Source organism: Crocodylus porosus, unplaced genomic scaffold, assembly GCF_001723895.1.
Source record: "Crocodylus porosus isolate Cpor-Errol unplaced genomic scaffold, CroPor_comp1, whole genome shotgun sequence".
Lineage (NCBI taxonomy): Eukaryota > Metazoa > Chordata > Crocodylia > Crocodylidae > Crocodylus > Crocodylus porosus.
This window is the reverse complement of record NW_017728948.1, coordinates 75,086,692-75,110,137: the sequence shown is the minus strand read 5'-3', so window position 1 is coordinate 75,110,137 and position 23,446 is coordinate 75,086,692. Positions and strand designations below refer to the sequence as shown.

Below are 23,446 nucleotides of genomic sequence, written 5' to 3'. Positions count from 1 at the left end.
GGAGATGGGTGAGTGGCCTTCATTTTAGCTCAGGCCCTCAGGGCTGAGGTGGTAGCTGCTGCAAGCAGCCAGAGAAAGGACGCCACCCAGCTGGAGCTGCTTGGAACACCTTGGAGGACAGGGCAGAAGCTGTGGGGATGGCAGGAGGCTCCTGGTCCTGGGTATACCTTGAAACTACACCCTGCTGGGGAAGGATGGCCTGATAGGACTATCTGTGGCAGGGTAGTTCCCCAGAAATGCCAGGCCAGTTGTCTCCCCAGTGAAAGGTGGGTAGGGGCACCTTATAACCCCAGCTCCCACTACCCAGTGGGTAATTTTAGATCAGGAACAGGCAGTGGGGCACAGGCAGTTTTGCAGACACCTGAGCCTGTGAGATGTAAAACCCTGAGCCCCAGTGAGGTGGCATGAGTTGGCCCCAGTGAGGGGTGAAAGTGCATATGGAGTCCTGCACAAAGTAGGGTGTGTGGTGGCACCTGAAGGGCTGCGCATGGGTGTACAGAGTAGGGTCTGCACAGGTGGGCCTGAAGGGCTGCACTGAGGGTATGTAGAGTAGGGTTGCTTGGGCAACCTGAAGGGCTTCACAGGAGCCAACCCCCACAAGAGCAAAAAACTTGGATGAGCTGCCCATCGAGGTGGTGGAGTTTAGCTCAGTGTGAGGCATAAGGCCAGTATCACATAGAGTAGGGTTGCTTGAGCAACCCGAAGGGCTACGTGTGGACTGGCTGGAGTGTGAGTAGGTAAGTTTGTTGGTCTGAGTGGGTTGTTGAAGCAGGGCGGGTTTGTGAGTGACCCAGTGAGGGGCAGGATGAAAGAGGCCCAGTAAGAGTGGGCAGGATGAAAGAGGCCCTGTGTGAAGGGGCAGTATGTATGAGATCCAGTGAAGGGCAGAATGTGAGAGGCCCAGCAAGTGGGAGAGTCTGGCTTAGCCTTAGGCCAAAGTTATGAACAACTTATGATGCCACTTGTGAAGCATGGGACCTGGTGTAGGGAAGGTCAGAGCCATGTATATTGCCCCAGGCATTGGAGCATTAAATGGGCATTCTCCCACACCTTACATACAGTTTATTAAGCAGCAAGTTGTGGCAGGAAAGGCAGGGCAGACTGCCCTAGATGGAGGGGTGGGCCAATGTTAAGATCCGGTCTTGACATGGCTCTCTGTCACACATGGTCAAGAAACAGGTTACATTTTCCCCTTCAAGCCAGCACTCAACCAAAGCACCTTGCTACTTCCTTTCCTTTTTCATGTCCTTGTGACAATGTATTTAGCAGAATTCACAGATTCAATGGAATCTGACAGGGCCACGCCACAAGTGATTCTGCTATGGCCTCAAGTTTGCAATCTCTGGGCTGTCAACTGTGTGCCTTGGTGTCCATGCCACCACAGGCCCCTACCTTGCTACTGGAGATGGCAAGAGTTCACCTGAGCCATACTGTAAACCGATTGGTTTTGCTCATTAAAAATACATCCCAGTAAGGTTTTTTTTCCCCAGTAAGTGGTAACTCCAGTAAATCTAGCCTGACCCTTATTTAGGTAATTACCTACCATTTGACTTAATTTCACATTGAATGTTCAAATTGAATGACAGTGTTCCTCATTTTCAGTACTTAACTGTTGGCAAACATTGTTGATTAATGTTCATCCATGGTCACGTTTCGTGACAGACGTGACTGAACAACAGTGGATAATCGTGTATTATGGTAAGGAGTATAATTGCAGTTGGAACAACACTTTTAGTTCCTTTGGAATGAAAGGCAGTAGATAAAAATAGGACAATGCACTACTGATGTTGTTACTGGGTTGGTTTCTTAAACCAGTTTATTCAGTCAGGTGATAAAACAAGAATATTGAAGCACAAAATTGATTTATACTTTAATTATCTGAGTTATTGCTCTGTTTAATACCACACAAAGAAGAAAAAATCAATCAATCAAGGCCTATCTCACCACACCAGGAATTCTCCTCTGAAGCAGCACTTCTCAACCCATGGATCGTGACCCGGAAGTAGGGCACAAGAATATATGAAAGGACCACGAAACACTTAAAAAAAAGGATCAACAAACTTTAAAAATGAATTCTCCTTTAACGAAGAAAAATGTTGCTTTCCCCTTGCAGGCTGTCAGAGTTCCAGGAGGGGGTTGCTTGGTGCCCACCCCCCACACCTGTGCCCTACATACCCATCCCCTGCTCCACACACTAGAGGTCTGTGGCCAGGAGGCAGGAGACAGTGATTTGGGAGTGAGGGGCACTGGGTAGGGACTGGCCATCAATGTTTACAAATGGTTGCTGGTACAAAAATGGTTGAGAACCACTACTGTAATGTATAACACAAGCAACATTTGATTATAGCACTTATATGTCTACTGTGTGATACATACATAGCAGCTAAATTGCCCCCCTTGCCCAGATGGATGAGAGATTAAATAATTTCTAAGTGACACCACTCAATAAATACAGGAATTAAAAGGGAGCACCGAGGCATTTATTTTATGGCCTTAATAAGTCAGAAGTATGCAACATGTGACAGATATCTAATCTGTAGGCATAACCCACTTGTTAATGTGTGCCTACTGCACATGTTTATCTCCAATTACCTTAACCTACAAAACAACACAGAAGAGAAACATTTCCAGAAACTTCCTCAAGGTCATGAAACTGCACCCCAAACCAAAGAACAGCTTCCATGAACATTTTATTACTTTATGATGGACTGAAATTAGAAGTGGTCAGAAAATGGAAATCTGTGTCTGTTCAAAGTTTGTATTAAACTTTTCCATCCTGAACTGGAACTAAAATGCCAGTGAAGCAGGTACTGGACTCCAACATGGAAAACGATTCCCATTTTCCTAGGAAAAGTATGGGGAATCAGCTCTTTTCCTAGACACTTGAATTCCCTGTTCACACTGTCTAAACATGGTGCAAAACTGAAGCCAATGCTGCTTCTCCTCCTCTGTCTGCCCCATGCAAGAGATGAAGCAGACACAGGGATTAAGCTACTCTTTGTATGCCCTTATTGTCCTGTGCATGAGCAGTAGGAAACACAATTTGGATTTCACTATCCTTCTCTGCTAATGATTACTGCTGGTTTGTAACCACACCTCTCTCTCTCAAAGCTGCTTACTTCAATTTCTTCTATTCAGAGACTTTCTTTGAAGTACTGAACTTTTATACAGAAGTCAAATTATGTGGTGCCAAGTCAATCCATTCAACTTTTTTTTTCTTTTTTTCCAATAAGCTGCACAAAGGCCAAGTATGATTTTGGCATGGCTTTGTTTAAAGAGCACATTTTCTCCCATTAAAGAAGCCAAAGGTTTAATAGCATGGTATGTGGGAAGTAAGATATCCACACATCAGGTACCATGGGAGCTCAAGAAAGTGACAGTCATAACAGGGCTCAATGGAGGATGCTATGTTTCCAAAATGGAATGGCCAAAGCCATAATCCCCTTGTATCATGTTTTGCCACCACTGGAATAAGCCTGATATCTGCTCCACAAAAGCAGATCGTTACATATGCAGGCTGCAAGAACAACAGGCAGCCACATAGCTAGATTGCACTCAGGAATGACTGGAAAGTAGAGGAGGAAGCAGGTGTGTTACACTTATGCACGCTTACAGTCATGCATATACCCAGGAAGGCTTCTGCTTATGGGTGGGCTGGGGCACTGTAATTATTGTGGGTTGGAGCAGACTAGCATGGTAATTACTGCACTCCAGCAGACTCCAATGTCATGTGTATCAGAGTCCCCACGCTGAAAAATGGCAGTGGGGTTGCTTAAACTAAAGCTTGCTCAAAGGGCTTTAGTTAAAGTGCCCCAGCCACCATTTTTCAGCATGGGGATGCTGATACACATGACATTCCAGGCACTTTAATTAGAGAAGCTCTCAGAGCTGCTCTTATTAAAGTGCCCCCACCACTCCCAGAGCACTTGAATAAATTCAGTTAGGTGTTCGTAACATCAGATGCTGATCACAGAATCATATAGAGACAACAGGTTTCAAGGACCTTCCACATAACTCTGAATCAGGGTGATTTTTGTGCTGGTGTTCTGCCCAGCCTGGGTTTCACTTTCATACATTTTTAAAATGAAACATATTCCTCCTATAAGTGCTTCAGCTCCCATACCAGGGACTCTCTAAGTAGGAGTTACAATAGCACTTCAAAGTGAAGGTATTCAAAGTGCTTCCCACAGAATAGTGTCCTAATGATGCCTAGGGTCAGAATACACATCTCAGAGGATGTATTTGTTGAATCAAAATTACCCTGGATACCTGATAAACTCAGAGACTAAGACCTAGTTTCTGCCCTTAAGAGTAGACAATCCAATGAGTCAAAAATACAGGCCAAAGATGATAGAGGCACAGGGATCAGGTTGAGAAGTAGCCTTGGCACAGTGGTGGTCCCCTACCCCCCGCTATTATCTCATATAAAGAAAAATACTAGTAGTTTGAAAGAGGCAGAAGGACAAGCTGAGGTTAAAGGAAAGGGAAAGAATGGTGGGAAGGGACTATTTGAGTATAGAAGGAAAAGGGAAAAGTGAAGAAGATGAGGAAAGAAATGGGCACAACATATGGGGAGTAGCAGGAGGTAAGAAGAATCGAAGTGGAAAAGCAACCAAGGGCAATGCAACAAATGAAAGCAGAGGCTATCGGGGAGGGGAAGAGAATGATGGAAATAGCCCAGGTCCAAATAGTAAGTGAGTGATGCTGTCAGGAGCCTGTGGCAGCAACTACTGCTATTCCTCACACTAAGTGGCAGAGGAAGGCCAATGAGACTGGTGCCATGGAAGACATAATTGGGTTCAGTGAGGGACAGCTCTGCCTTTTCAACTGCTGCCCATACAACAAATTCTTAGCTGGCTGCAATACAGCTGAGGATCAATGGGGTTGGAGGAGCATCTAAAATAAGAGCAGTATTTGCCCCATGCTTTTCACTTGTACACATAGTACAATTACTGTAGTTAGTAAATCTAGCTGGTCATAGGTGGGAATTAACTTTCACTAAGAATAGTGTTTGCATGCAGACCACTAGTTATTTGCTGGGCTGGGCAAGTCAATACATCTGTAGAGTAATTGTTTTTTCAAGACTGGGAGCAGCCGGCAGCTACTGTCTACAGAAGTTTGTGCATCAGTAATCTCAAACATAAGTCACTTTTTCTCCCTCTCCTACTGAACTCATTCATTCCCATTCCTTTCCCACTACCATTGCACCATCTCAAATTCACAATGAAAGGCAGAGTGTTCAGGGATCCCTGTCATGACACAAAGAGGGTAACTTCCAGAAATGGCAGGAGGCACAATGTGAAATGGTTCTTTGGCACACTCCTTACTGCTTGGGCAGGAGGTCACCATTTACTTGAGGGGCATAGGACATCCTGTTCTCCACCCCAGTGTGCTTCCATGGTGAGGGCCCCCACCCTCCAGAGGACACAACTCATGTGTTATGGCTCCTACTTCCAGACACTGCCCTACATCTTGGAAAATCTAGCTACGCCTCTGTTGTTAGATATCTGGGAACAAGGCCAAACATTGTCCACAGACCTTCAACATACTACTGTCAAAATATGTAGGTGTCACCAACACCTGATGACAGGATTAGACCTCCAGTTTTGGCACCACTTGTACTATCTGGGTAGCCTGTGACTTGCCAGCTAACAGGGTAATGCAAGAGGACTCTCACATTCCCTATCTTGCTCGCAGTCCAATGCATCTATCCAAGTAACGCCAGTCATCTCTTATACCCCTGGAACATGTTCAAAATAAATGGCTCTCTAGACACATGGATTACCAAGTTACCATGACTTTAATGCCCGAGCTCTTTGAACCAGCACTTTAATTCTCAAAGGTGCTTACCATTGGGGATTCTAAAGTGGTTCAGGCAGAGGGCCCACTTTTTCCCCTGGGTGAGCAAACACCTCGGCCCATTTTTATCCAACCAGAGAGACTAACAAATAATTGACAGTTTGCGATGACTCTTGCTTAATTCTCCTTGGCGGCATCTAGTGGCCTGGACACCTATCAGATTACTAACAGTTGATTTAAGATGTCAAGGAACATTCTAGACTCCTGGTTTCCAAACAGTGTATAGATCATTTCCTCTGCCTGGAGGACACAGGTGTTCTCCGATGAGCTTTGAGACTGCAGTATCAGACGTCAGGGACGAGATGGCGACTGAGTCATCGGCAGTTCCCTTCCCTGCTGTCCAAGGACTTTGTGTGCATAGAGAAGAATGATGACTAAGGCAAAAGCCTTTAACTTGTCTTGAATGAGGGCCATGTAGAAAGCATCTAGTGGAACTTTTCTAAGAGTAGGAAATCTCTTTAATTATTCACTGATGATTTTGCTATGTGCTTTGCTATGACAGAGGAACCCAGCTGGGTCTCACTGTGTCACTTCAGGTCTCCAAATTCAATATTGTTTTTGTTGCCTAAAATTCACCAGGAATAAGTCATCGACAGAAGCACTGGACAGAGTGCTGGTAGTGGCTTTGCAATCCCACCATTGCCATCAGTATTCTGCACAGATGACTGTCTGTGTTCCGACCTTTTTGCAGAAGCAGCTGTTCTAGTCTATGATTCATGATGGGACTTTTTTACTATCTCCCTAAATGCCCCTTTCTAAAATAGTCACTGCATACAATTTTCATACCTTTCCTCTCCCACCAAGAGACACAACTTAAAGTACAGTGGGGTCCCCATTATTTAATTACGCTTAGTTGTTTAGCCATTGTTTGTGTGCTATTCAGTGCACAATCATGAATAGCCTTACCTCTTGCGTGCTCTAAAAATTAACAGCTCCAGAAAGTGTCTTTCCTGACTGGGCATATATCCTTCACCACTGGTTCATAGTGAAGAACCAGCTTGTATGCCTCTTGCTGTTGTGGGGCCTGGCCAAGAAAAGTGCTTGTTTTGACTATCTACCTCAGTCATTTCCCTTCCCAACCCCCACTTTCTCCTGTTTTAATTAAAAGAAAAGATCAAATAGGTTTCCTTTTTTAAATCATAAAGTTAACCATTAGGGTTAACTTTATAAAGAATAAATGCAAACAGAATACACTCCTAAAGCCATCAACATCTTGAAGCTGAAATCAGCCTTTTAAAAGGATAGACTTGTTAGTATAAAATGGTGGTAGCATCACAACTGTACATAAATGAATACCAGAGAAATGTATGAGACTAGCATTTTTGCCTTCTATCCAATTTGAGAAAATGTCTGGACAGGGCCCTACACATTGTCACCTACTCCACAGCTCTTGATCCAAATCAGAAAAGAAAAACACTGCAGGTACTCACTTTCACCAAAATAATTCTCGCTAGCTCCTCACATGGATGTTGTTGCGCATCTTGCTTTGTGGGCTCCAGTTCAAACAAAGTATGACAGTTTTCCAGCATTCTGGCTATAATTGTGTTGCAGATTTCCTGTTCCTTCATACCTTCCAATCCAGAAGGTACGCTGCAAAAATCAAAGAGAACATCAAGCAGAGCATTAGAAGGACACAAAATACTAGTGCCCACAATAAAGTCATCAAAATGTGAGAAGTACAAATACAGTCAGGCTGGCAAGTCAAAGAAGCTCTGTTTAGGTAAGAATGGACTGTTAACTAAATGAGCTCTTTATTTAGATACAGGGGATAATCCAGAAAGGGTTGCAGCGGCACAGCTGCACCCCTCTTTGGCTGTGTCATCTATGAGTCCTTGGTGCAGGGTCTGTCCTGTACTCCAGCTTTCTAATGTCAGTCTGCAGCTTAGGGGTTGAGCTTTGCCACCATCACTTGTCCCTTCCTTTTCTGTGCTGCTGAATTCACCAGGGACAAAGAGGGAGGGAAAGGGCAAATGACAGGCAGTGAGACAGACTGTCTAGGGAAATTGTACAATCTCTATTATTGGAGGTGTTCAAGACAGGTTGAATAAGCATTGATCAGGGGTGATCTATGACTAGCTAAGCCAGTGCTAGGCTATGGACATGTCCCGTGCTTCTGGGCTTTGCTGGTTGCTGCAGAAGGCCAGGAAGGCATTTATTCCCCATCTTGTTGCTGCCCATGTCAGAGTTTTTTCACTTTCCTCTTTTGTTGTACTTTGTAGCGGGTGGCATGGCACTCTTCTTTGGATCTCTAGCATATGTTAATAATCCCCGCAGCTGTTGTCCCCCTGCTTTACCTGTGCTGAGTTAGGGTGCTATGCCTTGCACTTGGGTGACAGGGTTGATTATGCAGTTTTAGAAATAGGTTAGACAAGGATTTGTATGGGATGGTTTTGATAGAGATGATTCTGCCTCAGGAAGCGGGATGGACAAGATGACCTTGAAAGGTCCTTCCAGTCCCACTTTTCTATTACTCCATGACTGGCTGGTGAGCTCAGAACTCACTGCTCTTGCAGAGCTCTGGCAGCAGCCTGTGATGGCTCCTAGCAGCTAGCTCAAAACTCACTGTATATGTGATGTACAATCAAAATGGAGTGACTGTACCCATCCTGACTTGTCCCTGTATCTGCTACTGCCTGCATACCTCACAGTGGATACATTTACTGTCATTCATTCTCAGCTATTTTAACCTGCTATTAAAAATACAGTCATATTTTCTAGAGAACTATTTTCTTCTGAGAATTTGGCTCTTTTTGTTATTTATCTTAAAAAAAAAGAATAAAAAAAATGTAAATCCAATAATGTCAAATTTAGCTATTTGTTAATCCCTTGTAGAGTAGCTCCAGCAGTTCCACATTCTTACTTGTTAGCCACAATCTACAGTAAAATTCAAAAAAAAAAAGGGAAAGGTATCCCCCTAAATGGGAAGGATTGTTTGTATAAAGAATGGGGAAGAAAAAAATAAAAACACTTGGTATGTGGTTTTGTTTAGAGGTAACTTGAGAATAAACCATCTTCTTTTAATATAATCAGGAAAATAAATTTCACGACTAATCAGCTGCCATGGGCATGATAATGATGAATGATTAATGTCTCCTGGGGCCAATCTTGTGTTTAAACAGTGAGCTACAAGAAATGAAGAGAAATGAGAACTTCCATGCATCGCACATACCCCTCACCCCACCACACAAACACATATCTATACATTTTGGTAGCTTGATTTCTCCTGTGGGATTCTTGCAAATATTTCCCTTTGGTATCATCTGCTCTCTTCATATATTTCCTCCCACTGATGTTAACAATGACAGCATAATACTGCAAAGGCATGCAACTGCATGAATTTCAAAGGATGGTATGGTCTGTTCTTATTTTAATATTTTGCCTGTGCTATGACGATTTAGGACTTAAAAACAAGTGGTTGTATTAGTTAGGCATTTCACTACAAAAAAATCTCCTCATTCTCAAATTCACATTAAGGCCAGAGTCTCCACTACCCTTTAATTCCTGCTTCACACAAACTTTAATACCATCTACTGGGAAGGGCAGCTGCATTTCTATTCAGGTAGAGCTAAGAGAGTCAACTGGCTCAGGGTCATCTCCCTGATTCAGGTTAATCTCTCTGCACTCCACAGGTGTTAATAATCTTTTCTAATGGTCTTGATGTTTCACTTCTCAAATTATCCTTTCTTTTGCAATTTTGCTTTCTGTTAGCCATTCCTGGAAATGTCCCTCTCCTATTTCACAGCTCTACAGAATATTTTTAGTTTTACATAAAAAACTTAATTTAGGTAAAGTAATATTAACTTAGGTGTAGATATGACTGACAGTGGGCATGTCTATACGAGACTCTATTGAGGAATTGTTACTGCGCAATTATTTAGTACTTGTATAAACAAGTACTAAATAAATGCACAGTAATCCAAGTTACTGCTCAGTAGCACCAGCAAACACCTTTTTTTGTGACACAACTGCATAGTAGCATCATGTCACAGTTTTTGCCACATGATTGTACTGCACAGTAGTATTGGGGTACTGTGCAGTCAGTGTATTGGGGTACTGTGCGGTCAGTGTATTGTGTCGACGCACCCAGTGAAGTATCGGAGACACAGTCAAGACAATCAAGAAGGCTAGACTTTGTTTTATGAATCTGAATAAGAGACATATAATTAACTATAATGACTACAAGACTAATGCGATATCTTTCAATTTCATTGATTATCTTTTGCCTAGTTTGTTGTGTTCTTTTAAACTTGAAATATGAACTAGCAAATTAGTGCACATTCCAATAGTTATATTTGTGATTGCTTTCATCTTGAACTGAATAATATAGCACTTGTCCCTAGCATATTAGTAAAGCTTTTCCTTTCTCTTTAACTAGAGAAAAAAATCAGTAAGGTTGTGCCACGCTATCTGCACCCCACTTTTCAAAATTCTAGATCAGCCCAGGCTGCTATGATAAAGCCACTGACTTCAGCAGGCAAGAACCTACCCTCGTACAAAAGGTAATGGAAAGGGCAAAATTCTATGGCTAGATACAAGTACATGGAGTGCCCCCATCTGCCACAGAAGCCTTGCATATGCAACAAAGGATAGCATTTGGCCTGAAAACACATACCAAAGGTAATGCAGCCAACCTGAATTAAGGAAAATCTATATTTTTAACCCCTTATGCTTTGCTCCAGAAGAGAGAGGGAAAGAGGGACTTCTGATTTTTTAAAAACTTTACTATGTCAATACTAAGAGCAAGTGGTGAATGTGCAAAGGTATGTGGCCCTCCCAGGGGCTAAGCATGAATAGGGTGCAATATGTCCTGGTTTGGCTGGGACAGTCCTATATTTTGTAGGCCAGTCCCAGCTAGCTGGTTAAAATTTAAACAGAAGGCTCAGAACTGCAAGGGTGTGGGGGGAAGCTTGGGGCTGGAATAAGGGAAAGAGAGAGCGGCATGTACGCGGAACCTGGTCTGCCTACATAGAGGAGCGCACAGTGGAACTGGAGAAATGTAATGTGAATGTAACTGAAGGTGCAGTGTAACAGCAGGTGGAACCAAGGGTCAGTCTGCAGAGCTGTGCTGAATGTAAATTTTTTAGAAAGTCAGTGCCTTCATACCTTGATGTAATGAGCAAATGATGTTCAGGTTTGGTGGGAGAAACTCAACATCTTCAGAACAGTAAAAACGCCTAGGTTTGTTGGTCGTATCAAAAGTCTTTGTTAGATCAATGAAGGCTATGTATAATGGTATTAATTTTTCTCTATGCTTCTCTTGCAGCTGCTTGGCCAAAAATATCACTGTCACTGTTGGAGCATCCTGAGTGAAAACTGCTTTGACTTTCAAGACAGATTCTTTCACCTAGAGATGGCAGGCTACAGAGGATAATGTGAGTGATAACTTTTCCACCGATGTTCCACAGGGAGATATGTTTATAGTTGTCACAGTCACTTCTCTCCTCTTGTTTTTGTCTAACGGCAGGGCTTTTCAACCTTTTAAAATCAATGTACCCCTGGCAGCCGGACATGGAGCGGGGGGAGAGGAGGGAGGAGGTGCATGGCTAGACACCGGGGGGGGCGGGGGCTGGGCAGGGACCACAAGGCCAGACCTGGAGTGGCAGCAGTGCAGGGTAGTGGATGGCAGCGGCAGCCACTATGTGCAAGCCCCCCCCACCCCGCGTTCAGCCGGCCAGGTGGCACCTGTGCGACCCACAGGGGGGCACCGCTGCCCTCATGTACTCCCCCCCACAAACCTGCCACTCCTGCTTATTTGATGCTTTCGTATATTCTGTGATTATCACCTGTGTCTGCTGCTTTCTGAATATCATATGGTTTCCCTCAAATTCTACTGAGCTGACTACTCCCCCTTTCCAAGGAAATCCTTCTCAAGTCTCAATATGGCTTCAGTCCATAGAGAGGCTCTACAGACATGATTTTTGTGATCTGGCAGATACAGGATAAAGGCAGAGAACAACACCAGGAACTGTATATGGCCTTTATTGATTTGACTACAGCCTTCAACTCTGTTAACTGTGAAGCTCTATGGAAGATCTTATCAAAATTTAGCAGCCCAGGGCCACCATTCTAAGACTCCTTCATGACTGCCTCCATCCTATATGGTGGCTGCTCTCTGGAGCCCTTTGCCATTTGAAGTGGCATCAAGTAGGGCTGCACGATCACACCAGTTCTGTTTTCCATCTTTCTTGCAGTCATCAAGATGCATATCCATGACCATCTGCCACATGGCAGAGTACAGGCTGGAAGGAACCTTTTCAATCTCCCCCTCCTCTGTACCAAAACCAAAGTTACTTCAGCCTCAATTGTGGAACTTCAGTATGCTGATGATGTGCACTGCACATACGGAGGAGGACCTACAAACAGCCCTTAACTGCCTCTCTCAAGCATACTAGTGCTGGGAACTGACCCTTAACATCAGAAAAACAAAGGTGTTTCACCAGCCTGCTTTGGGCCAATCAACTTCCCCCACAAAGATTCTTATTGATAGAGAAGAGCTGGAGGACGTTGAACACTTTGCATATCTTGGCAGCCATCTCTCAAAGAAGGCCAACATCAATGAAGAGATCCAGTATAGGAACTGATGTGCCAGCTCTGCCTTCAGAAGACAGTATCGTTGTGTGTCCAATGATCATGACATCAGAACTTGAATAAAACTCCTACTATATAAAGCTGTGGTAATCCCAACTCTTTTCTATGACTGTGAAGCTTGGGTGACCTACAGGGACCACCTGAAGAGCTTGGAATGCCATCACCAGAACTACCTCCAGAAGATCTTTACCATAAAATGAAAGGATCGTCACACAAATGCCAGTGTCCTCATTGACGCCAACACCACCGGTATGGAAGTGTGGATTATTCAACATCAGCTGCTGCAGACAGGGCACCATGTGTGCATGCCTGATGTACTTTTACCAAAACAACTGCTATACTCCCAACTCAGACAAGGACAAGGACATGCAGGGGTAGAGGATATGCTTCAAGGACACTGTCAAGGTAAACATTAAAAAGTGTGGCATTGACATCACAGATTGGGAAAAACTAGCCAGAGGCAGGGCTACATGGTGACACTTTGAGAGAGAAGGTACATCTTACTTTGAGGAAAACCATCTCACCCTGGAGGCAGAAAAATGGCAGAAATGAAAGGAAAGGAAACAAGACCAAGAAATCCATGTTCTGACTCTTTCTTTAACTACCACCTGTAGCATTTGCCAGAGAGTCTGTGGCTATAGGACTGACCTTCTTAACCATCAGTGAAGGACTCATTTACAACCCTTTACTTGACTTGTGGCAGTGATCACTCTTGACTGTGAGGGATTGCCACTTCTGACTTGCCTTCCTTTGGGGCTCTCTGGGGCTTTTCTGCATCAAGCTGCTCTTGCTCTCCTGCGGAATTAGGGCCCCTAGGGCTCGAAACTTCTCTGAGGCTCGAAACTTCTCTGAGCCTCAAAGCTAGTGAGCAGGCTTCGGCCCTACTCATTTCATCCCTGTTGGGGCTTGGCTGCATCCGGGCTCTGCAGTCCATCCTCCAGGCTCCCAGGGCTCTCCCTTTCTGCTGGTACAGGGTGTGCTCCTATGACATCTGCTCCATCATGCCGACCAATCTGCAGCTGGCACAGACAGATGAATCGGAGTGGCTGCAGCATTTGTGGTTCTGCTGCCTGCACCACCAGTGATCCTGGAGGTAAGTATTCAGCTACATAGGTCCCTGCCACACATATGCCCAGCCCCCAACTGCTGGCAGAACTGCCCCTCACAGCCTCACCATTCTGGCCACATTCGCCAAACTGCTCCCTAATGCGACAGTGGTGCACATACTTCAAAAGTTAAAAGAAACATTATGACTATGCTGTATTATTAATTGGGTCCATTAGGTCCGTGCTTTTGTGTTATGTTTTTCAGGTACTATTAAGATGTGGACTCTGTGGTTGAAGATTTTCACACTACTGCTGGTGCTTGTACTTCTGGTGCAAGGAGGCACCTGAAAAGGAGAATGCAGAGGAGACTTCCACTCAGGCCTACCACTCTATCAGCAAGGCTGTCATTGTCGTGTGGTACTCCATTATTGTTGGAAATTACCAAAAGAAACTCAGTGCAATGCAGTTAACTCCCAGACAGCATCATTCAGAATTTCTGGATTGGCATCTACCTGAACTAAGACTAAAGTTCCTTGGTGGTGTAAACAAATTAAAGGAACTGATATATAGAGTACCTGATCAAGCATAATTCTACTGAGTGTTGAGGAATGATGGTTCAGTGTACTGGCAATTGTGCTTATACTAAGTTGATGTTTACTAACTATTATCCAGGTGTGGATGTAGGAGTCTATGCAAATTTATATAGAGGTCCAAATAATGAACCATTCTATTCCACCTATTTCCCTTTAGCAAGCACAGTGAAGACTTTGTCCTGGATGCTGACCATTCAAAAGAACCTGAATGATAGCCTCGTCTTACAGTTTAAATTTGATCCCTCTCTGTTCCCCGTGATTGAATATCCTGATTATTGGCAACTAAATTGGTCTGTGATCCCCACCTGGATTCTAGTTGGACAGTACAGTGCTTCTTTCACAATCATTACCAATTCCTCTCACTCCAATTGTACTTGGGGACTTGATACCCACCAGGCTCAATATACTGCTACTCACAACATAAGCAATGCTAGCTTTGTGCAGATGTTCTTTGTAGACAGCCCTGACAGTGTTATTTGGAAATTTTAGGGTCCCAGTGGTACAACAAAAACACAACTAGTTAAGGTGCATGGAGAAGCAAGTAAAATGACAGTGGGTCCAGCTGTAGTAAAAACAGATGTATAACTGGATGTGGGAATTCAACCAATTGTCCGTACCATTAGCATCTCAATCAATTTGTGTCCATGTTAATCGAACAAGAAAACCCCAGTGTTTAAATCTTACACAGCCCTTACAAAAGGGTTGGGAAAAATGTTTAAAAGGTGAAGTCCTTGTTAGCACAGAAAAAAGAAAGAAAAGATGGGCTGACAGTTCTTGGAGCTGCAGGAACTGGGATGGGAATGATGAATTCCATTGATTCAGAAATAATGGCAAATAAAATAAGTACCCTAGGATTACTCCTGCAGAAAATTGGCACTCCTTTTACAGTTTTACAGTCAGTCATTTACAACTACAGATGGAAGACTTAAACCAAAGTCTAAGTAATATTCTTACTGCAGATAGTGCCACCCTGGTGAAGGCTATCTTGTAGTCAGGAGCAAATACCTCAACAGCCCTTACATGCACACAAGCACAACTGTGGCAATTATGTCATTGCCAAGAGTGTGGTCAAACAAGCCTTGAAGGGAGATATACCTGAAGGAAACATGTGACCAACTCCTGGGCCAAACTGATTACATCAGCACTCAATATCACTACGCACACACTGAGCCTCACCATTCTTGACTATCAGCTACAGCAATTCCTAGGAGCTAGCCCAATAATACCTCTAGGTGTTATCATTAATAAAACAGTTCTCATGCCTATAATATTGTCCCAATGGGCAGCTGAAGTACAAGACTGCTGGAAAGAAATCAACTTGTAGCTATGTGAAAGAGTTAATCAACAAGCTTATACATGCCCAAAACTATGTTTTGTATTATAAAGATGTTTGTCTGAGTATTGATCAAGTGGAATATCAGTATTCTATGTGTCAAGATTATTCTAACCAAAATAAGGTCATTGATATAGGGGAGGGATGTGTATGTTTTCAAACCATGTGTGATGTTGTGTTAGTTAACTCACAAAATGTATCTTTAGAAGACAGTTCTGTTTTTGTAATGGTGCTGAAATTTCAGGATGTGACTTTAATTTCAGTAGACAAATGTTTAGTCAACAGTCTTTCACTTTGGGTTTTCTTAGTGTGTACAGATGAGCTACACAATAATTAATCCACCATCTATTTATATCAAAAGGTTCAAGAGGTTCAAAATTCAGCAAAAAACACTGTACAGCATATAAGCAAAACTGTTACCAGTTTATTAGTGTAGACATAAGTCATACAACATCGCTGGTGGGAAAGCCTCCTTGGATGGTCTCAGACTGCAACTAATATCCCTAATAAGGCTTTGCACCCCATTGTGGTGACTTTAATTATTAGTGGGTTGCTAGCAATATTACAATGTATTCTAGAACCTGGCAGCTGTGGCAGTTGTGGTTCTGCTGCAGGTAAGTTTTCAGCTACACAGGTCCCTGCCATACATATGCCTGACCCCCAACTACTGGTGGGACTGCCTCTCGGGGCCTTGCCATTCTGGCTGCTCTCGCCGAAGTTCTCCCCACTGTGACAGTCATGCACTTCCTTTGATCTGAACATAATTTACACTTTGCACTGTTGGCTGTAATGAAGAGAAAAATAAACAAGTTGGAGAAAAGTAGGCTAGATAAATACTACCAGGTGGAGAATCACTATCTAAATAGCTGAAAGCAAGGGGTAATTATAAATGTATCCCTGTGAGAATGGCAGGACTCCTGCAGGGGCCTGGAGTGGCTCAACATGTTTATTCTGGACTTTGACACTAGAATTGATTGCTTCCTGAGAAAATATCAGGAAGACATGAAGCTGGGAGGGAGTGAAAACACAATGGAGGACAGGGGCACAGTGCAGAAGGATTCTGGTAGCCTGAAAAGCTAGGTTAGAATAAACAGGATGAAGATCAATGCTGACAAAGGCAAGGTGCTGCCCCTTGGGCAGAAGAATCAAAAACATAACAAAACAGGTGAGACATGGCTGGATAGCAGCTCTGTGAAGAATGATATGGGAATCATGGTAGATGTGTTCTATCTAGTCTGCTGGCGTATATACATCACAGCCACATAGGTTAGGTCTTACATTACCCAATCATTCTTCGTTTCTTTCTTTTCAGTGGTGACCCCAAGACTTGCCTACCACATCTTGTTGTTAAAGGATTATTCCAGGAGAATGTAACTTAAACACTACGGGCAATGAACTGCTTATCTATTCTATTGAGGTTTTGAACTTTCTCATAAAACATTTTTTTTTGTTGGCCAGAAAAATGAAAACTCACAGTATGCTCTTTATGAAAAGGTTCTTTTATTAGGTATCTATCTAATTTTTATACAGCACCTCCTGAGTTGGAAGAAATGATAGAAGTCTGTTTTCCAAACCGCTGATTAACTCTTTCCCCAGTGGAGGTAAGTATCATGTCCTTTATACTCTTTAAAACATCAAAACAAACTCAAGCAGTATAAACATAGACATGATTCTGTCTTTTGGGCTTGAGGTTTTGCCTGTTTTCTGTTTTTTTCTTTTCTTCTAAAACAAGAGTCACAAAACAGGGTGCCTTCCCCTTTAAATCCTTTAAACAGTGCCAGGCTTGTTGTATTTTTATGTTTCTTCTTTACAATAGTGCTCTAGTCTGACCCATCCTTATAATCAAATAATTTAATAAAAATTTACTTGGAACTGTTGTACTCTGCCACGTCTTCTCGACTGATCCTTGGTTCTCTAATGTCACTCTGACTCCAAGATCTTGTTCCCAGCAATGATTCTTTATTCCTTCCCTCCCAGCTCATCACAATCTCCCATCTTTTTCAGCCAGCTGATCCCCAACTCCTCTTTGCCTCTGCCTTTCGAATTGGCTCTTTTCTCATTTTTGCACGCCACACCTCTGTCCTTGTTGTCATCTGCGTCTCTCTCCCCCTCACTCTCTCTCTGGGGATGCTTTAGCTGCATCAAGCAGCTACTCCAGAAGCACAGCTCCCTTTTTTCCTTGCTTAGTTCTTGCCGGTGTTCAGTTCGTGCCATTGCCAGCTCTCTACCTTCATGACAATCACAGAGTCAATACGAGTCAGCTGATGCAATATGATGCAGCTGCACAGAAAGCAAATGCGGTTTTGGGCTGTATCAACAAGCCCAGATACAAGAGACAGAAGTCTGCCACAAACAAAGGCTGCCTCTGCCATTTTGGGACCCATACCACAGGTTGCCCAACCCTGTTCTAATTGGTCTCCATTGCCTCATCCTTGTGCTCCTATCTCTCCATCACTTCAGACTCATGCTGCTGTTTCTATATTGCCTTGTCTCCCTGTTCCTCCTTGTCACTACCACATACCCCTGCTCCTGCACGTCTATCATATCATCTCCTTGCTCTTCTATCTCCATTGGCTCATCACCTTGCTCTTCTATCTCCATCGGATTATCGCCTTGCTCTTCATAATCCATGAGTTCATATGTGGTCATAGTGACAAAGAATGAAAAGGAAAATTCCTATTACACCAGCACTGCTCCTCTCAGGGCAGATGAAAGCAGAAATAAAGCAGGTAGGGGGAGGTGAAGAGGAGCCAACATCTGTCATGTCAAAGCCTTTGTGATGGCAATGTCCCACTGCCCAATGGCTTAAGGCCCTCGCCAAGGCCCTGATGATGTCACAGTGGAACACAGCTTGCAGGACTGATGTCTTGATGCTTGCCAGCCCAGCCAAAGCTTGCAGTCATTTCCCTCTTTGTGCACTGAGTCACACCATCCATGCACTCACGATTCTGGAGACTACTCAGGTGATGGATTAAGGCGGCAGAGGTTTTTCCCTAGGTGATCCTGACTTCTACTGCTTTGTAGCTTAGGAGGTCAGAAGGGGCCTGAGGATGAAAGCTATAGTTTGATCCAATGTATTTAGCAACAAGGTTCAGGTAGTGAAGACTGAGAGTGGTTAACCATTGGAAGCAGCAAACAAGGGCTGTGATGAATTCTTCATTGCTTAGTATCTTCCTACCAAAACCGATGCTTTTCTGGAAGATATGTATTAGGCAAGCACAAGTAATTGAACCCACAATAAGAGCAGTAGGGGGAAGTGTAATCCCCATGGGAGGCCAGACTGGATGATCTCTCCGACCTTACAGACCATAAACTGAAGCTGAGGAGGCATTCTCATAGGCTTGCTTCACTTAATCAGGGACTGGATGTTACCCTCACTGCTCATAAAAACAATCACATCACCAGCATGTGCTCTCACCTTAATTGGGGGCCTGCGACAGATCATTTTGAGATGGTTTGCCAGGGCTTTGGTTAGGATTTTGTAACCTGTACACAGAAGCAGTACCAGTTGCCAGTTCTTAATGTTACCAAGATCCCATTTCTTGGGCAGCAGTGTGAGAACTGCTTGACAGCAGCTGACCAGAAAGATTTTTGAAGCTCACACAAAGGATCTTTGAAGGAAGACAGGCAGGAGGTCTGGGTTGAAGAAAGGCAAAAAGGTCTTGGAGAATTCAACGAGTAATCGATCAAGGCCTGGCACCTTCCCATGACAAGGTCCTCAGATAGCAGCAGTCTGTTTTGCCTAGAATAGCTCTGAACTTATTAGCCTCAGACAGAGAGTTTGGGAAGACCCTCATGTAGATCTTTAATGGTCCCTGGACTGATAGATTCAACTCAAAACAGCTCCTTGTAGAAGCTAACAGCATGCTTTCAGATCTTGGTAGGATCTGTGAGCACCTGGCCTGACAGGATTGTAAAGTTACCAATGATTTCTTATTCTGTGCACTTTTACTCTAGGTTGAAAAAGAACTGGGTCAGGGCATCAGGCTCTGTGAGTTCTTGGAAGCAGGTTTGAGTTTCATAGATTCATAGATTGTAAGGCCAGAAGGGACCTTGGAAGATCATCTGGTCCATCCCCCTGCACCAAGCAGGAAATATAACTGGGGGCCAGGTGACCCCAACAAGGTGACTGTTTAGTCTCCTCTTGAACATTTCCAGGGTAGGTGATTGTACCACTTCTGGAGGGAGCTTATTCCAGAGTCTGGACACCCTGACTGTGAAGAAGTTTTTCCTAATGTTGAGCCTGAATAAGTCTTCCAGGGGTTTGTGGCCATTACTCCTAGTTTTCCCCTCAGTTGCCCTGGTGAACAGATGCTGACCAAGCCCTTGATGAAATCCCCTAGTGTAGCGGTATGCTGTTACCAGGTCTCCTCTCAGCCTTCTTTTCTTCAGGCTGAAGAGTCCCAGATCCCTCGGCCTTTCCTTGTATGGCTTGCCATGTAAAACTCTGATCATATGGGTCGCTCTTTTTTGGACTCTCTCAGGCTTGTCCGTGTCCTTGTTAAAGTGTGGTGCTCAGAACTGGTTGCAGTACTCCAGTTGCCATCTCACCAGTGCTGAGTAGAGCGGAAGAATCACCTCCTTGGTTTTGCTGGAGAAGCATCGATTGATGCATGGCAGAGTATTATTTTCCCTACTGGCTACAGCATCGCATTGCCAGCTTATATTCTACTGTGGTCTGTTATTACCCCCAGGTCCCTTTCATACATGGTGCTAGTCAGTCTGGTGCTGCCTTGCACCCTGGGTCAAACCCTCTATCACCTGCCTGCCTATGTCCTTAAACCAACCTGGCTACAACCAACAACCCTGTACCAGTTCTCTTCAGCACTTTTCCTGGAGTTTGAGGCTCTCATACAGCCAGTGGTGATTATCAGCATCCCTCAGGGCAGCTTCAAGCTCCACAATATCTTCCTCAAGTTCTTGCATGCTGTAGCCATGGTCTTGAATTGTCTGTTGCATAGATAGTTGACAGAAAATCTTGATTTGTGCCTTCCCCATTTCCTACCACTGTTTCCAGGTGGGGAAGTCATTTCTCGAGGCTGGTTAATGAAGCAGTTTCACAAGTGGGCATCCTGCAGGAGGCAAATGTTGAGACAGCAGTTGGGGGTTTGGCTGTAAATTAGGTCAGGAAAACCCAGGCTGTAGTCTGAAAGTCCTGATGGCACAATCCAGAAGAGAGAGAGAGAGAGAGAGAGAGAAGAAGGAGAGTGTGGTTCCCTTTGGAGACACATGTGGTGTTTTCCCTGCTGCTCTCCCACAGTGCACCTGCAGGTCGCTGCAGTCAGGAGTTATAACTAAGGTTTTCTGAAGATTACAGATTGAGAATGTACTAATCTGAACCCACCAAAGCCAACAGATAGGCTCCCATTGGTTTCAGTAGGCTTCAGGCTTGGAACCTGAATCAAGATACCCTGCAGCTACACCCTAATCTCACCCTCGCTATCTGCACTGAATAACACCAGGGAACGTTTCTAGCTTGCATATGGGCCAGATATGAAGAACAACACATTCTCCACAACTGCATGCATAAGACTTCATGTTTGCTCAAGTCTAATTATCCCTCACTATTACAATAATATTTTGCTCCATGACTATTCTCTTAATGATCTCTTGTGAAGGACTTAAAAAAAGCAAAGTAAAATTATATCAAGGATGCCTTTTAAAATCCACTAGTAGAGTATATTATAAACTGAAAGAATGACAGGTAAATATCTATTGTGGTTAATGAATCAGGGTTGGAAGGGACTTCAGGAGGTCATCTAGTCCAATCTGATGCTCAAAGCAGGACCACCCCCAACTAGATCATCCCAGCCAAGGCTTTGTCTAGCTAGGTCTTAAAAACCTTCAAGGATGGAGATTCCACAGTCTCTCTCAATAACCCATTCCAGTGTTTTACTACCCTCCCAGTGAGAAAGTTTTTCCTAATAGCTAACCTAAAGTTCACTGGTGCAACTTGAGACCACTGTTCCCTGTTCTGTCATCTGCCACCAGTGAGAACAATCTATTTCCATCCTCTTTGCAATCACCCTTCAGGTACTTAAAGGTTCCTATTAAATCCCCTCTCAATTTTCTCTTCTCCAGACTAAATAAGCCTAGTTCCCTCAGCCTGTCTACGTAAGTCATGTGCCCCAGCCCCTCACCATTTTCATTGCTCTTGTAGGAGTAAATTTAGTCAGCTTCTGGCCTATTTGACTAGAAAAACAGGCAGAGACCAGAAGTGCTGATACTGCTTATTTCAGTTATATCTTCTGAGATAAGGAATCTTGCATGATATGGTCTGTCTTGATATATTACCCTGTGCACAGATGGTTTAAGTAAACTTCCTAAATGTCTGCGTAATTCACTATTGTTTTGTTTCTCCAAGGTCATATTTTTTCTCTTTCTTTGACTTAAGTACAAATATGCTTGTAAACTTAGAGAGTGCAAGAAATCCTTTGAAACAGACAAGTGGGTGATTCCCCTTGCTGTGTGGAATTCTCCCTGTGATCACAGTATAGCCCTAAATAAAGAGAACCTGGCTCTGTCAGTTCTGATTCAACCACAACGCAAAGTTTGATTTCTTCCACAATTTGGTGCCGTGACTCATGTTGAGATGCCCAGAGTGATCAGTTGGGACACAGACATCTCTTCACTGAAGCCCTGGTGCCAAACCAAGGCAAGACACCTTTTGAAATCTCTACTGGGGCTTTTCAGTGAGAGACTGTCTCTGTGTCTTCCTGATTCACTGCTTGAGGCTCACCCTATTCTAACTTTTTTTCTGCCAGATCTGTCAGACTCACTGTGTAAGTAGTAACTGTGAGTAGAAAGAGTTAAGGTTAAGGACTCTGTGTTGCTGTTGTCAATGAAAGTATTTCCCCGTGTGAATTGAGTTAAGTTCTGTAAAGAACTATGAGGTCTCTCTGAGGCCAGGAGTGGAAACCTTGTGCAGCTGCCCTGAAGACAACAGATTTGTTCTGTGTGCTCTTCGAAAGCAAGGTTGTAAGGTGGAAACTCTTAGAGTGTGAGTGTTTTTCACGATAAGAGTTGACCAAGGCTGAGACTAAAGAAATGCTCTTGAACCTTGTGCCTCAATGCAGAAATTCCCTTGTGTGAATTGAGAGTATGAATTGAGAAGTATGAGCCACTGACCAGGTCTGAGACTAAGGTTGGGTTCAGCCACCCCAAGGCTGTCCAGAAGGGTAGTTTTGAATGCAAGGGGGCCCAACTGGAACCTCATGACCCAGTGGACAGGTTTACCCTTTCCCTACCCTCATAAATGAGCAGTGTCCAACCGTGAGTAACTGCATTGTGTGCCATTACTGCCGTGGAGTCTTGTCTTTGGACATTATCCACACAGCATCTCTGTGCCACTAGCAAATCTCACAACATGACCGGACACCCTGAATAAGCCATTCCTGTATGAAAGACCTGTCTGAATTGAGTTTAAAGATATGGGGAGTGGAGAGTCTAAAAGATGTACCGGCTCCACCAAAAGGAACTCCAGCGTTGTACACGTACACACAGTATGGCCATAAAAGTTGTAAGTTTCTAGACAAATGGAATTGGTATACCAGAGATGATTTTAGCCGGCAGTTTCCCCTAGAGGGAATATTTGATTTAAGTAACATTGTTCATCTCTGCAGAGACCTTAAGAGGCAGTAATATACCACAGAATCAGTGGGACACATTTTTTGATTGGTATGAAGCAGCTTTCAAAAGACATCAAGAATCTTAATTTCGGAGTCTTAAGGACTCCCAAGAGAAACTGAAATCTCAGATAAAGGAATTGAAACAGAAAGGTGCACCAAAAGGGGGCCCCCCCATCAATAGTACCATCAGCACCAAAACAACTTTATCCACAAATAACTGAGAATGAATCTGTAGAAGATATAATAGATTTTCTTAATGTGCTACCCCCATATCAGTCCCAGGCACAATCTGAACCCGAGGAAGTCCAAAGTAACCAAATAGGCTCTTCTGGCAGGATTAGCCCACCTCACCAGGAAACTATCACTCAACAACCGTCACCTGCCCCCGGGGCATGCCCA

The 23,446-nt window shown here is 43.8% G+C and overlaps 1 protein-coding gene across 3 annotated transcripts in view; it reads right to left on the bottom strand.

Annotated features, from left to right (window-relative positions):
* The window catches only part of FAM13A (family with sequence similarity 13 member A), a 236,904-nt gene that overhangs the window by 174,738 nt on the left and 38,720 nt on the right, over positions 1-23,446 (bottom strand). For all 3 annotated transcript variants that reach the window (XM_019552864.1, XM_019552862.1, XM_019552863.1), the window contains exon 5: positions 7,290-7,449. In XM_019552864.1, the coding sequence (XP_019408409.1) occupies positions 7,290-7,449 (160 nt within the window). The remainder of the gene's footprint in view (positions 1-7,289; positions 7,450-23,446) is intronic.